The sequence below is a fragment of the Pyrus communis genome, chromosome 2 (genome assembly GCF_041283825.1).
Source record: "Pyrus communis isolate YQ-2024b chromosome 2, ASM4128382v1, whole genome shotgun sequence".
NCBI lineage: Eukaryota > Viridiplantae > Streptophyta > Magnoliopsida > Rosales > Rosaceae > Pyrus > Pyrus communis.
Window position 1 is genome coordinate 28,199,344 of NC_142566.1, and position 15,402 is coordinate 28,214,745.

The following is a 15,402-nucleotide window of genomic DNA, read 5'->3' on the forward strand; positions in this document are numbered from 1 at the left end:
TAACAAGAGCAATTGAAGTAATCTTCACAAAACTGAAATACCCATTAAATTTAAGATAAAAAATCAAAAGAAGTGTATAATACAACTAAGTCGGAGGTAGATAGGAAGGTGACCCATAAAAATTTTGAATTATATGAAGAAAATACAAAGAAATTTGGTGTGAATCGTTTGACAGAAAAAAGGAGGGCAAAAAGAAGGATTGCAAATAATAGTTGATTAGGTTGCTTTAGAAATAACATTAAAGTCGATTTTAAAACCCATTCTTAAGTTTCACTGAATCACAAAGACAAGACAAATAAAATTGTTAGAAAAATATAAGACACGACATCGTTCGATAAACTTCTTCAAAAGAGGAATTCTTCTTCTTTCTCATTTCTTACGATTCTACAACTGCCAACTTGAGGCCACTAAATTTTTTTTGCACAATGATTAGAATGGGCGCAGAACTACTTTGATCCCTCAGTGGCCCTGCCTATGTCTGCCATTGAATCTTCTCTTCATTTATTCAATCTTTCCACATGCTATGAGAGGAGTGTCTGGCCAGAAAATGAGATTGGACAAAGCACTAGACAAAACATGTCGACAACTATAAGTTTTATACGTGTGAGTAACGTTACACATTGTATAATTGCTGCTTCCATTGGTCTCCTCCCTTGCTGATAGTATTCGAAATAGATGCCAACATAATTTTTCACCTTCTTGTACAATCTTGGCCTTGACTCGTCTACCAACCTTTCAAAAGGTTCAATCTCTTTATCCGACTCAAGTATGCAGAAGGCCACCACCGATATCCTCTCATTTGAAAATAAAAATAAAAAAGGTAAATTGTAGAAACGTTGAAATAAAACTTAGTTAAGGAGCTATGCATATCAATATATCATCATAATTTACATACAATTTCTTTGCAACATGAGTTGCAGAGACAATAGGTAATTAAGTTTCAACTTCAAGTTTCAGCCACTCTAATTTACAACATCTTATGAGTTTTTGGTTCGAGAGAGTTCAAGCCAAACTTGCGGGTTTTATTACGCTAGAAGAAACACCTCGACAACTATAAATTTTATGCGTGGGGGAGTGTGTGTGACGTCACATAACGTTACACATATATTTTTGCTTCTTCAATTGCTCTCCTCCCTTTCTGATAGTTTCCCATAATGATGTCCCTATAATTTTTCATCTTTCTGTACAATCTTGGCCTCGACTCATCCACCAACCTTTCAAAAGGTTCAATATGTTTATACGACTCTGGATAGCAGAGTGCCACCACCGATATCCTCTCCTTGTCTGGATGTATCACCACCTTGTGTACAACGCTCTTGAATACTCCGTTGCTCAATATCTACGGTGTCACAATCAACAACTAACGTAAACCACGTGTAATTTAGTAACATCACGTCAACTCATAGTGTCGAGAACGTTTTTGATTTACCTCTACTTGGTCGCCAACGTTGATGAGAAGCGCGTCAGGAACAATGGGAGCTCGAAACCACTCATCGCCTTTGAGAAATTGAAGACCTTCGACTTCCTTGTCTTGCAAGACATGGGTGATTAGGGATGAGTCTGAGTGTGGTTTGAGACCGAGGACGAGATCAGGCCTCGGACATGGAGGATAAAAGTTGAATCTGATATTCATGTTCCCTTCTTCACCATACAGGTCGGAAAAGCAGTTGTCCTCCAAACCCAATGACCTTGTCAGGGCCTTGAGGACAGTTTTTGTTATCACATGTAACTCCATGGCAAATTGGTCTAAAGTCCGCCTGCAGCATGATTTGTGTCAAAGACGTTACAGCGGACTGGCATAACACACGTCTGCAAAACAACGACAAGTTGATTACCTAAAAGATTCGGGATTTTCAGGCCAAAAGTTAAGCTTACGGTTGCCTTGTGGAAACACAGTAAGGTATAGTCTATCAGTCCAATCCAAGTTTTGTTGCTCTGTATGAACCACGTCGTTTCCATATCCTTGAATGTCGTTGCCTTGTCTCAAGTACTTCTTCTTATCTTCAACTGGTCGTGCAAAAAACTGTTTCGTAATCTCTCGGACCTTGTCTAAGAATTCCGGCGACATGCCGTGGTTTATTACCTGGAACACCAAATTAATTAAAGCAACCTCCAAACACAACATGACTTTTCTTTTTATCAAGTAGAAGATTAGGTGAGATTAGCTCTTCAGTAGCGGTTGCTCTCAAACTAGAACAAGAGATGACCGATACTGACACATGGTTTACAAACACCAGCATGATTTGCAATAATCATATAAACAAAACGGTCATCGAACGAGACCTAAATTGTTTCGAAGTACAAGAAGTTTGAATAGTTGAGACCTGGAAGCAACCCAATGTGTCAAGAGCTGATCTGAGTTTCTCTAATTCATCTGCAGTAATTGAAGAAGCTGAGAGGAGAGCAAGATCAATAACTGGGACATCCAGTAACTGGGGAGGAGAAGCATCCGGGACTGGGACTCCACCATCTTCAACTTTATGGATATATTTCTCTGGCACCTGTTCCTCTTGGATGAGCACCTCCTGGACAGTTTTGCATCCGAACAACTCCATCTTGGCAAGCTTCTGTAATTTGAGCTGCAAATTAAAGATCTGCGTTCGTTGCTTTCACTTCTTTGAAAGCACATCAACTTGGAAGGAAAGCAAAAGAAAGAGGCGAAAGGAGTCATCCTATTTAAATATTTATCGTCTCTAATATGTTTTGAATGCTATGAATGTTGTGCGAAAGCGCGAAATATGAAGGGATTAATAAACTAACATTTAAAACAAAAAATGATAAAACAAATAATTTAAAAACATACAACAATTTATAATGGTTGGGTATACGCGTATATTGAAGGATGGCGAGAAAATTATACTAATAAAATAATGAAGATCACCTAGAGTTTAACTTTCAAACTCAAAACTTACATACACTCAATAATAACTCTCCCTCAAACAAAAAATGAAGAAGATGAAATTACATACCAAATCTCCTCTTTCAAAATCCACAAAAGTAACACTAATATCGAATTTGCTCAGAAGGATCAAAAGATCAGGGCTGCTGCTTCCTTACCTCTCTCGATTCTTTTCCTAATCGGTTGCTCTCTCGTCTTTGAAACAGAAGGCATCATGCCTTATATAAAGTAGAGAGTGCTGCTGGAAATGCTCAAACTGAGATTTTTTATTGAATCCTCTATCCACCTTATATTTTTAATACAAAGTTTATAATATTGACACGAAAGTTAACCTTAAACTGTCAGTGACTTTTCATGAACTTTCGGATACCTCATAATTTCACGTCAATTGTTATGCCAATATTATAAAATATTGTGTCAAAAACATAAGGAGAAAGATAGTCTATTAAATTTTCCACTTCCAAACAATCCTTAGCATTTCTCTTCCAAAATTGATGAGATCATGAATGATGATCAATTGGAATTATTACCCACTCAGTTGCCCTACTTTGCGTAACGGGCTGGAGATTTTTTCCATCTTTTGGCAGTTATTGCCTTACCAATTTGAATGGGCAGCAACTCTCCAATTACTCAGAAGTAAAGTTTCTATCATCCCTTTCAATTTCATTGCATTTTTTTCTTTTTTTTTGGAAAAAGTTTGACCGTAGCAAAACAACAATCAAAACTCACTCAACTTTTATTAAACAACAAGCCCAAAATTACAAGCAAACCAAAGGCCCAACTTACAAATACACACAACCAAAAAAGGGCTGAAACCAACAGAAAAACAGAAAGAGACCTCACAACAGTGAAGCCCAAAAAAAACACTCAACAACTAACCGAGAAGCTTCTACAAAAGTCTCCTCCACCGATAGAAATCCAAGCCAGCCTCTGGAAACGTCAGCCATCACCAAGTATTGCCGCCTCAGGCACCATTGCCAACCTCGAACAGCAACCAGATCACAATCATTAACAGGAGATAGTTGGCACCAAAAAAGGATTAGCCAATTACCAGTAAGAAACTCGTGGAAACCCACAAGCAACATTGTCGAAAACGGTAAACAGCAAGGAGAACGTGGTGGTGTGGGAAACACCCAAGCCAGAAAAAACACCCTAACTCCACACATGAACTCAAAAGGAACTATGGCTGAAGATCAGACTAAGGAAGAGATGGGGAGAGGTATACCGACGAGAGATGAAGAACATTACATGTCAGACGAGAAAAAAAGGAGAAGCATCTGGAGAAGCGAAAAGAAAAGAAGAAGAAGAACAGAAGAAAGAGGACACGACAGAGAAGGGGAAAAGAGGAGAAAATAGAAGAAAAAAGGGAAAAGTGGCAACCGATTCCAGCCAAAGCTAGAGTTGACGCTTGAGAAGGTGGACAAGATGAAGGCCTCACTAAAAGGGGGGGGGGAAGAAACTCTCACAGAAGGAGAGAAGGTCTCTCACTGAAGTTTGATAGAACAAGATGGCTGCCTTTTCAATCAATTTCATTGTATATGTCAAACAAAAAATGATGAACTAGATCAACTCCTACGAAATCCTTAATTATTATCATTATTATTATTATTAACCTTAGTGTAAGAAGAAAATACATTGATGATGTTAACAGTCATATATTAATAATACAAGCATAAAACGGCGTTCTTCTTGATAATGTACTAATAACACGTTGCTACATTTTACTAGAATCATGTTCACTATCAATATTATTGATATCTGATGTCATGTTCATAGAAGAATAGTTGTTTCGAAAGGTAAGCACATAACTTGTGTAATCCCATATGACAAAATGCGATTGGATAGATGTAGTGATTTTCCCTCTCGTTTTCTCCTTATGCACTTTTTCTTTTAGTTTTGCCATCAGTGGTGGAGCTAGAATTCTTTGTAAGAGAGGATCTTTCATATATGTATTGAGAAAAAAATTTCAAGCTCATAACAAGAGCAATTGAAGTAATCTTCACAAAACCGAAATACCCATTAAATTTAAGAGAAAAAAAAAATCAAAAGAAGTGTATAATACAACTAAGTGGGAGGTAGATAGCATGGTAACCTGTAAAAATTTTGAATTAATGAAGAAAATACAAAGAAATTTGGTGTTAGTCGTTTGGCAGAAAAAATAAAAAAAGAGGGAAAAGAGGAGGACTGCAAATGATAGTTGATTAGGTTGCTTTAGAAATAATATTAAAGTCGATTTTAAAATCCATCCTTGAGTTTCACTGAATCATAAAGACAAAACAAACAAAACAGTTACAAAAATATGAGACATAACATCGTTCGACTCAACTTCTTTAAAAGAAGAATTCATCTTCTTCCCCACCCATTTCTCACGGTTCTATAACTACAAACTTGAGGTTGCTAAAAATTTCTTCAACAATGATTAGAATGGGCTCAGAACCACTCTGATCCCTTAGTGGCTCTGCCTATGTCTGCCATTAAATCTTCTCTTCATTTATTCAATCGTTCCACATGCTATGAGAGGAGTGTATGGCTATAAAATGAGATTGCGAAAAGCACTTGACAAAACATGTTGACAACTATAAGTTTTATTCGTGGGAGTAACGTTACACATTACATTTTTGCTGCTTCCATTGGTCTCCTCCCTTGCTGATAGTATTCGAAATAGATGCCAACATAATTTTTCACCTTCTTGTACAATCTTGGCCTTGACTCGTCGACCAACCTTTCAAAAGGTTCAATCTCTTTATCCGACTCTGGTATGCAGAAGGCCGCCACCGATATCCTCTCCTTGTCGGAATTTGTCACCACCTTGTGTACAGGGCTCTTGAATATTCCATTGCTCAGTATCTGTGGCATCACAAACAACAACTTATGTAACCACACGTAGAATAGTAACACCACGTCTTATGGTGACTGTTACGCCCAAAATTTCTTGCCACAAAATACATAATGTTGAGAACATTTTGATTTACCTCCACTTGATCACCAACGTTGATGAGAAGCGCATCAGGAACAATGGGAGCTCGAAACCACTCATCACCTTTGAGAAATTGAAGACCTTCAACTTCCTTGTCTTGCAAGAGAAGGGTGATTAGGGTTCCGTCTGCGTGTGGTTTGACACCAAGGACGAGATCAGGCCTTGGACATGGAGGATAAAAGTTAAATCTGATGTCCATTTTCCCTTGTTCTCCCCCATACAGGTCGGAAAAGCAATTGTCCTCCAAATCCAATGACCTTGCCATGGCCTTGAGGACAGTTTTTGTTACCACTTGCAAGTCCATGGTATATTGGTCTAAAGTCTGCCTGAAATAATGTTCAATAACATTAACATGATTTGTGCCAAAGACGGTATTTTAAACTACTTTAATCTACGGAGAGAGGAATTTGAACTAGAGTCTTAGGTGGTGGACGCACTGCCCTGGCCAACTGCATAACACACGTCTGCACAACAGAGACAAGTTGATTACCTAAAAGATTTGGGGTTTTCAGGCCACAAGTTGAGCTTACGGTTGTCTTGTGGATACACAGAAAGGTATAGTCTATCACTCCAATCCAGTGTTTGTTGCTCTGAAAAAACCATGTCGTTTCCATATCCTTGAATGTCGTTGACTTGTCTCAAGTACTTCTTCTTATCTTCCACTGGAAGTGCAAAAAACTGCTTTGTAATCTCTCGGAACTCGTCTAGGAATTCCGGCGACATACCGTGGTTTATTACCTGGAACACCAAATTAATTAGCATGATTGACAATAAACATACTCTTTAAAATATTTTTAATGCAGAATTTGTTTTGAGACACCAAACTAATTAAAGCAACCTCTAAACATAACATGATTTTTCTTTTTATCAGATCGAGGATTGTGTGAGATTAGCTCTTCAGTAGTTGCAAGGCAGAAATTGCCCCTCTCAAACTCGAACGAGATAGGAACGACACATGGTACAAACACCAAAATGATTTGCAATAATCGTATAAACGAAATGGTATCAAACGAGATTTAAATTGTTTCAAAGCACAAGTTGTTTGAATAGTTGAGACCTGGAAGCAACCCCATGTGGCAAGAGCTGATCTGAGCTTCTCAAGTTCATCGGCAGATATTGAAGAAGCTGCGAGGAGAGCAAGATCAATAACTGGAACATCCATCAATTGGGCAGCAGAAGCATCCGGGACTGGGACTCCACCATCTTCAACTTTATGGATATATTTCTCTGGCACCTGTTCCCCTTGGATGAGCACCTCCTGGACAGTTTTCGATCCTAATAACTCCATCTTCGCAAGCTTTTGTAATTTGAGCTGCGAATTAAAGATCTGCTTTCGGTGCTATCACTTCTTTGAAAGGGGATTTGGATTCTCTCGGAACCCCTCCTTGGGATCCGAGGGCACAAAAACCGTTTATCAAAAATCGTATGATCACAATTAAATATTTTTTATGTAAAACAAGATTACTTTATTTTTAAAAATATAAAAAGTTTTTGATTATGGCATGAACTTGGAAGAAAACAAAAAAAAGATGCTAAAAGAGCCTTAATCTATTTAAATATTTATCATCTCTAGGTAATGGTATCAACTCTTTGCATATAAAATTAGGGAGTTTTAACGAAAAATCGACAGTAATATTCACTTTAACGAAAAATCGTATTTTTACATTAAAAAATCAAACCAGATAATATTTACTTTACCTTTTATTTTATCTTTATTATTAAAACTCAAAGTTTTCAAGTCATTTTCATTTGTTTTCCTATAAAATTATGCAAGTTTAGAAATGTAGGAAAGAGATCCTCTCCGGATATTTTCCACCAAATCCACTAAGGTCACAAAGCTAGGCTTTTGAAATTTGATCAAATGATTACAAACAGGAGTTCACTTTAAAAGTTATAATAACTTTAATCGTTTGATCAAATTCCAAATGTCCGAATTTATGGCCTTGATGGATTTGGTGGAAGGGATAATGAGGATCCCTTTCCAGAAATGTAGGTGACATATTTGACTGTTTGGTGGCGTCTAGATATTCAAAACAATGGAAATCTCGAGTTCTGTATAGGGAGATGATTTTATACACCTCTGCTTGTGCTCGTTCAATCGGAAGAAAATAAATAAATCGAAGTTAATAGAGACAGAAAATAGATGTATAAAAATCTATTGCATTTGTAAATACAGGTATCAGACCCCAAAATGGGGATGCGGAAGATTTATCTACACTTTTCAATATCATTGTGATATCTCATGTCAATAACACACGATAGAGTTACGGGGGGTAATAGTTATACGTAATTCTCTCCCAGTGCTGATCCCTTTCAAAACAATACAAGCTAAAGTGGCATTTTATGATGATTAACTTTCACTAAAACAGATTAAACAAGATGAGAAAAGGTTACACAACTCCTTGTCTTTTTAATACGATTCCAAAATTGATGAGATCATCAATGATGATCAATTTGGAATTTTGTTGAGTTACGTGGAACCCATTTGTCACCCCACGAAGACACTGAAATTGGATTTTTGCCATCTTTAACTTTACGGATATATTTATCTGGCACCTATTCCCCTTGGATGAGTACCTCTTGGACGGTTTTAGATCCTAATAACTCCATCTTAGCAAGGTTTTGTAATTTGAGCTGCAACTTAAAGATCTGCGTTCATGGCTTTCACTTCTTTGAAAGCACATCAATTTGGAAGAAAACAAAAGAAAGAGCTTTATCCTGTTTAAGTATTTATCATCTCTAGATAATGGTCGACGTATTCAACTCTTTGCATATAAAATTATGCTGGTTTAGAAATGTAGGTGATATATTTGACTAAATATTCAAAACAACGGAAATCTCGACTTGGGGAATAATTTTAATTTGGGGCTTTTAGATCTAGGTCCAAAAATATAGATGGTTTTTAGGAGCGAGTCTAATTATCTAATTACATGTTTTTATTTCTTTTATACTCATTTTATATATTTTTTTTAAATATTAAAAAACAATTAAAATCTTCTAATATTATGCATTTTTCAACTCCAAAAAATCAAATTAATATCTTACAAAAAAAAAAAAAAAACTAATATACTAACATAAATTATCTACAAAACATTGTATCTTAACTCAAGTAACAAATATATGAATATATATTATACCTGTACGCGAGATATGAAACCTAACTGAAAGGTAGGAAGAAAACATAATATACCTACAAGTAAGACACATGAATTTCTGACACGTTGATTATAAAAAAGAATCTGTCATATAGATACATAAAAATAATCAACCTGTGATATAGGTTGATTATAAAAATTAAAAATAAAATCTATAAATGGGCAGGAGGAAGAACAAGAAATTACAAAAAATAAAAATAAAAAGAAATAATCAAAGAGATAATTAGGAAGAATTTTGATTTTTATAATAAATTTTGTCATTGAATAGATAATTATTGATAATAAAATAATTAAATTTAAGGAATTGGACTTATTTTAATAAATTGGACTAGTCCTACTATTGGCTAAAAAAAATTGGACTTATATCAAGTTTTCCCTAATTTTTTTTGTACACCTATAATTATGCTTATTTAATCCGAAAAAAAAAGGAGTTAATAGACACTGAAAATAAATGTATTAAAATGATGTATTCAACTCTTTGCATATAAAATTATGCAGGTTAGAAATGTAGGTGATATATTTGACTGTCCTGGTGGCGTCTCAATATTTAAAACAACGGAAATCTCGACTCGGAAAATTATTTTTGTACACCTATACTGATGCTTATTCAATCCAAAGAATATAAATAAACACAACTTAATATTGTCTTTTTAATACGATTCCAAAATGTTGAGATCATCAGCGATGATCAATTGGAATTTTGTTAAGTTACGTGGAACCCATTTGTGAACCCACACAGACACTGAAATTGGATTTTTGCCATCTGAAAACTCGTTCACAGCGACACTCCAACTGCTTAAAAATAAAGTTGTTGTCATCCCTTTAATTGGAATTGAGGTCCTCTTTGAATCTTTGTATTCAAAGCTTAAAGACTTGACATTTGAACCACTTATTTTAAATTATGTGGCTTTTACTAGTCTATTCCAATGATCCACCTCAAATAAACCAAAGGTTCAGATCTCTATTCTCTCTTCAATGGCCTGAATCTCTAAATCCTTAAGCTTTAGACTTAGAGATCCGGATAGGATCTCGATTTCCTTCATTGTAATATATCAAACAAAAAGTGATGAGGTAGATCAACCCCTAACGAATCCGTAATTATCATCATTATTATTGTTAACCTTAATTTAAGAAGATAATACATTGATGATGATAACAATAATAAATTAATAATACAAGATAATGTATTGATAACATGTTGCTACATTTTACTATTATTAAAATCACTATCAATGTTATTGATATCTGATGTCACGTTCATAGAAGAATTGTTGTTTCGAAGAGTAAGCACATAATTAGATTTTGACGGTTTCGAGTGCGATTTCCCCTCTCTGATAGCATTCGTAGTTGATACGACCATAGTTCTTGACATTTTTGTACAACCTCGGCTTTGTCTCGTCGATCAAGTCCTCGACCGGACCAATTTCCGTTTTGGGATCCGGCTCATTGAACAAAGCAACTGATAGCCTCATGCTCTCTCCATTTGTCACCACCCTGTGCATGGGGCTCTTGTAAATCCCATTGCTCATGATCTGCATCTGATCACCAAGATTAAGAACAATAGCATGAGGAACAATGGGGACTCTAACCCATTTTCCATCTATCAAAACTTGAAGGCCTTCCACATCCTTGTCTTGCAAGAGACATGTCACGCCGGACCTATCCGTGTGAGGCTTGACGCCGAGGACCAGGTCAGATCTCGAGCACGGCGGATAAAAGTTGAACCTTGCTTGCATCAGGGATTGATCTCCAAGCAGCTGCGTTGCAAAGCTCTTCTCTTCCAAGTTCAATGACTTTGCCATTGCCTTAAACACTAACCCCATCATCAACTTTATCTTCGTTGCATATTCATGTAACATCTCTCTACAAATTATACACGTTATATAGTGATGATTCTTTACTAAATATGTTATATACATATACACAAAATCTCTTACCCAAACGTTAATTCGTGAATTCTATTTTTTCGGATGAAATAACCCTACGGCTAACATTTGAGGTCTTAACTCTTGAGTTATGTTTATAAACTAAAATTAAGCAACAAAACTGTGACAGTTCAATGATGGTGGAGAAAATAGACTCCTGATCAAGGGGGCCGGCTCAAAAGGCTAGACATTAACGTTTGTAAAAGAGGAGTATTAATTAAAGTACCCAAAATATAGGTACGTACCCAAAATCATTTGGAATTTGTGGCCAAAGATGAAGCTTTCTTTGATCTTGCGGGAAGACCCTAAGGGTAAGACGATAGGACCAGTCGAGAACTTGTTTGTCGGAGACTATGACATCATTACCGTATCCCTCGAAGCCGCCGTCAATAGTTCGGGAGTATTTCTCCTTCTCTTCCACCGGAAGTGCAAAGAATTGTTTTGCTGCTTCACGTACTTTGTCAAGAAGTGAATCCAAAATCCCATGGCCTGTTGCCTGAATTCATTAATCCATCATGAATATAAATATTGAATTCCATTAGTTCAGTTAATCAGATATGAACTTGTTTATCCATAATCCGTCGAATTTCATCAACGAAAAAACATCAGATTATCAGATCGGATCAAATTATGTTCTTCTTTGGATTGAATTGGATTAGATTGGATAAGATGTAGTCCAGTCCGATTCGTTTACATGTCTAACATGGTAACATGGAGAATACAGAGACAACAAAATATACTTCAACATATATAATAGTACCAAGAAAAAGAAAATGGAGACCTGGAAGCATCCTGCCGAGCTGAGTGCTGATCTTAGTTTCTGTAGCTCATGATTTTCTGCTTGTTCAGAATATTGAGGAGATGATGGGGAGAAGAGACTGATATCAATGATGGGGATTTCATCAGCCAATGGTGGAGAAGAATCTATGGATCCAAACCTACTTTCTTTAACAATATATTCGGCTGGTGGCTGCTCACCATTCATAGACATTTCTTGGACATTGGTCATGGCCATTTTCTCTCTGTTATTCTGTGACCGACATTAATCCACTGCTGGGGAATACATACATATATATATATAGATGTATATAGACACACACACACACATATATACATACATACATACATATAAATATATATATATATATATATATATGTGTGTGTGTGTACACACACACAAGCTCAAATAATTTAGGATATATTACATTTTACCCCCTCAGGTTTGGGATCGATTGCAACCTCATACAACATTTTAAAAATATTTCAGTTTCATACATATACTTATCATTTTATTTCAATTTCATACATACGTTAGAAAATCCGTTAAGTAATGATGTGGCAAATATGGGATCCACATTTGTGCTGACGTGGCTGCCAAATTTATGTCACGTGTCAAAAAAAAATAATTTTTCTATGCATTTAAAAAATAATAATTTAATTTGAATATTAAATACTAAAATAATTAATTAACCAAAAATAATAATTTATTGTCACCCCAAATGCTATTACCTCTTTGCTAAGCACAAGAATGCTTGATCGAGAAAAGCAAGCAAGGAAGCCAATTAAGATATGATATATACGTCATATCATTTGAAGCAACTGAAATCTTTTTTGCATAAAAAAAATAAAAAAATAAAAAAATTTGATTATGGGTTGTAAAGCAATATATTATGGGTTGTAAAGCAATATAAAGTGTATATGTAAGTGGAAGGGTGAGAGAAAGATAGAAAAGAATATTAATGATATACAATTCTAATGAATCCACGATAGTATCCATTCCAAAAACGTTAAGCGTCAAAGTCACTAAATGGGTAAGTCGTCAATCCCTAAAACGAATTATGTAAAGTACTTTATCTGCTAGATTACGGGTTGGCAGTTTACCAAAGGTTTCTATTGTATCAATCTACCTTGTGTGATTCCTGTTGAAGCATATACTCGAGAGGTGGGTGCAGGGCGGACAATTTCAAAGCAGACACCATATTCATTAGATAGAGAAGATCACCAAGATTTCGTGATCTGCTATCGAACTTATTCCAACTTGGAACCATGTGCATCTAAAACACCTTTTACTAATATCAATGTAGTTGTATGTAAACCTAGAAAATTCATATAGTAATTAGAAAATTGAGTTAACCCGCATTACCCACCAAAATCTAGTTTACCTACTATACGAACAAAATTCGCCACACTTGAAAATTAAGAGACAAAAAGTGAAATTTAGTATCAAACTCGTTATTTGTGAACTACTTGTTGGTGGGTAACATACTCGTTATTTGTGAACTACTTGTTGGTGGGTAACATAAGGCAGATTACAAGGCTTCCTTAAAACTAAAAATTGGAGGTCTCGGTTTCGAAACCCGCTATTGGTGTAGAAGCCAGACTTGTGGCCAGGAAATCCTCCTATATAAAAAAAATAAAATAAAAAGTAAAAAACTTCCTCACAATAAACTGACAATAATTTGATATCAAACACTATTGTGAGAGCCAAACTTAAAAACTTTTACTTACCAATATAAAATAAGAGATGAGTAAAATCCCTCACTCATCTTTTACCTTCTTTTTATTAAACATTTGTTCCTTTTCAAACTTTAATCAAGGGGCTTTGACTAAGGGCCGGGTCAACATATTTGTTTTTATTTTATTTATCTGGAACTTTCGTTTTTTAAAACCAAAATGCCATATATTTAGGGTGTTTTTATTAACATCCCATAATTTTATGAATACATCCCAACTTCAAAATTATTCTTTAAAATTCCAATATTAGCCCTTTCATTGTTAAAGACCACCTTTTTATAATAGTTAAGAAATTAAAACCTTCTAACTTCCTATCTCAACCGCTCACCCTTCTGCCCTTTCCGTCGGTGTCAGCCAATGATAACCACCCCCTTTCCTGCCGTTCTTTCTCTCTCTAGAATTCTCACTTCCGCTAATATTTTGTAGGATAGGAAATACCATAAAATTGATTTTTATAATGTCAATATTAGCCTAATTAGGGATACCAACTTGATTGTGACAGCTCGTTATGGAATTTTCGAACCGTAAGGGTGAAATGACGACTTTGCCCCTCGTGTGATTTTTCGTTGTGTGGTTGTTTTTGAGCTTGGTTTGGCTGGTTGTGGACCACACACACCCCTTTCCCTGCCCTGCACCCTGTCCCGAGCCCTTTCTCTCTCCCATTTCCATTCCCATTGTACGGACACACCCCAAACCTCTCCAAATCTTCACAGATCAAGGAAACAAAGTATATATTATTGCTCGTGAGGTCCGTAGAAGTTCAACCATACCCATTTCAGGTAAGGATACCTTCGTCTTCACGTCGAACTCGGGATACCCGATTTTTGTCACTGTTCATGCACACGTTAATTCTTGTATTTTTGGGAATTTCAAGCTTGTAGGAAGCTTGGTGAGGTCCTTAGGAGGCTCGGGGTGGTTCGTTTGAAGGTTTTGGACATCGGGATCGTGAGTTACAAGGTTGGCCGGAGTTGGTGGTGTTTTCCCGGCAAGATTCCGTGTGTTTTAGCACTTGAAAGTGGTATGGATTTGTTCCTCTCGTTGTAAGCTTCATTTTGGTACCAATTTTGTAAAATTTGGTTGAAAAACGAAGAAGATATGAAGGTTTGAAATTTTCACGATTTTCCGGCACCGGAGCCTCGCCGGAGAAGACGATGGAATATTCCGTCAGTTTGGACGGATATTCCTAATGGCGTTAACGGAATATTCCTGACGGCGTTAACTGACACCGTCAGCGTACCAGGCACGTGCCTGCGCGTGTGGCTGTGCCTTGGCCGGCGCGTGGGGGCGCGTGCGACGGTGGAAAATTTTTCTAAAAATATGGGGATGTTCATGAGGTTGAGTAGATCACGTTGGTGTATTCATACACCCCATTTGAGTATTGTATAAGAAGTTATTTCTTAAGGTTGGTTATGTATTTTAAAATTAACGTTTTTATAGTTGTTTCGCATATAGGTGAAACCTATCCCGAGGACGAGCGCGGTCACTCGAGGCAAGGGGGTTACGACCCTTCTACATACCAGTGAATGGGCTTTTGGTTTTCCGTATATACCTATATACCTATGTTTTTCCCATAAGTTGATTTGAAACATTATACGTTATATGCCATGCCTATAGTTTACTATTTATTTATGCATTATGAGTTGCATATGTTTTTATATGTTTGGTGCTGCGGACGCTCAGGTAAGTGCCAGGTGAGTGTTTATGTTCAGTAGTGATTCGAGATGCATAGAAAGCTCATAACCTGCACCCCCGGTGTTAGTGCTCCCGCCCAGAGTTGGGCACAGTCCTTCACGTGAGGTTCACCTCCCGCACCACACGCTCATCTTGGATCCAAGTTAGGTGCACAGTCCTGTCGTATAGACCACTTTAGGTGGTTCCGACTCGTAGGTGACCCGCGATTATTCGCCCAGCCTTCACGTGATCGTAGCACTT

At 36.5% G+C, this 15,402-nt stretch overlaps 3 protein-coding genes across 10 annotated transcripts; all 3 read right to left on the reverse strand.

The window, feature by feature from the left end:
- Positions 1–848: 848 nt before the first annotated feature.
- LOC137747454 (protein LATERAL BRANCHING OXIDOREDUCTASE 1) lies at positions 849–3,201 on the reverse strand. Of its 8 annotated transcripts, none has more exons than XM_068487564.2 (5): positions 2,970–3,201; positions 2,325–2,567; positions 1,836–2,083; positions 1,430–1,757; positions 849–1,339 (listed from the first exon to the last, which is right to left on the reverse strand). In XM_068487564.2, the coding sequence occupies exons 2-5, from the start codon at positions 2,553–2,555 to the stop codon at positions 1,097–1,099; spliced, it is 1,050 nt and encodes a 349-aa protein (XP_068343665.2). In that variant the 5' UTR covers positions 2,556–2,567; positions 2,970–3,201; the 3' UTR covers positions 849–1,096. The 8 variants fall into 8 exon arrangements, with proteins under 8 accessions (XP_068343665.2, XP_068343667.2, XP_068343668.2 ...); XM_068487566.2 differs by having other exon boundaries at positions 3,058–3,198; XM_068487567.2 differs by having other exon boundaries at positions 2,325–2,579; positions 3,058–3,171.
- Positions 3,202–5,132: 1,931 nt separating this feature from the next.
- On the reverse strand, positions 5,133–7,447 carry LOC137747453 (protein LATERAL BRANCHING OXIDOREDUCTASE 1). The gene is made up of 4 exons (XM_068487563.2): positions 6,934–7,447; positions 6,367–6,614; positions 5,872–6,202; positions 5,133–5,746 (listed from the first exon to the last, which is right to left on the reverse strand). Exons 1-4 carry the CDS (start codon positions 7,162–7,164, stop codon positions 5,510–5,512), a joined length of 1,047 nt encoding a protein of 348 aa, XP_068343664.1. The 5' UTR covers positions 7,165–7,447; the 3' UTR covers positions 5,133–5,509.
- Positions 7,448–10,122: 2,675 nt separating this feature from the next.
- Positions 10,123–12,026, reverse strand: LOC137748670 (codeine O-demethylase). The gene is made up of 3 exons (XM_068488838.2): positions 11,738–12,026; positions 11,202–11,452; positions 10,123–10,894 (listed from the first exon to the last, which is right to left on the reverse strand). The coding sequence occupies exons 1-3, from the start codon at positions 11,969–11,971 to the stop codon at positions 10,327–10,329; spliced, it is 1,053 nt and encodes a 350-aa protein (XP_068344939.2). The 5' UTR covers positions 11,972–12,026; the 3' UTR covers positions 10,123–10,326.
- Positions 12,027–15,402: the final 3,376 nt, after the last annotated feature.

What these genes read in the sequence shown, in the direction of transcription:
- LOC137747454 (XM_068487564.2), bottom strand. Translation starts at nt 2,555, where the DNA reads ATGGAGTTGTTCGGATGCAAAACTGTCCAGGAGGTGCTCATCCAAGAG. An exon ending in GAAAATCCCGAATCTTTTAG is followed by an intron (nt 1,758 to 1,835) that starts GTAATCAACTTG and finishes ATCATGCTGCAG; the next exon opens with GCGGACTTTAGACCAATTTG. An exon ending in ACGTTGGCGACCAAGTAGAG is followed by an intron (nt 1,340 to 1,429) that starts GTAAATCAAAAA and finishes GTGACACCGTAG; the next exon opens with ATATTGAGCAACGGAGTATT.
- LOC137748670 (XM_068488838.2), bottom strand. Translation starts at nt 11,971, where the DNA reads ATGGCCATGACCAATGTCCAAGAAATGTCTATGAATGGTGAGCAGCCA. An exon ending in GCTCGGCAGGATGCTTCCAG is followed by an intron (nt 11,453 to 11,737) that starts GTCTCCATTTTC and finishes TAATGAATTCAG; the next exon opens with GCAACAGGCCATGGGATTTT. An exon ending in CAAATTCCAAATGATTTTGG is followed by an intron (nt 10,895 to 11,201) that starts GTACGTACCTAT and finishes TATAATTTGTAG; the next exon opens with AGAGATGTTACATGAATATG.
- LOC137747453 (XM_068487563.2), bottom strand. Translation starts at nt 7,164, where the DNA reads ATGGAGTTATTAGGATCGAAAACTGTCCAGGAGGTGCTCATCCAAGGG. An exon ending in CCACATGGGGTTGCTTCCAG is followed by an intron (nt 6,615 to 6,933) that starts GTCTCAACTATT and finishes TTGGTGTTCCAG; the next exon opens with GTAATAAACCACGGTATGTC. An exon ending in ACGTTGGTGATCAAGTGGAG is followed by an intron (nt 5,747 to 5,871) that starts GTAAATCAAAAT and finishes GTGATGCCACAG; the next exon opens with ATACTGAGCAATGGAATATT.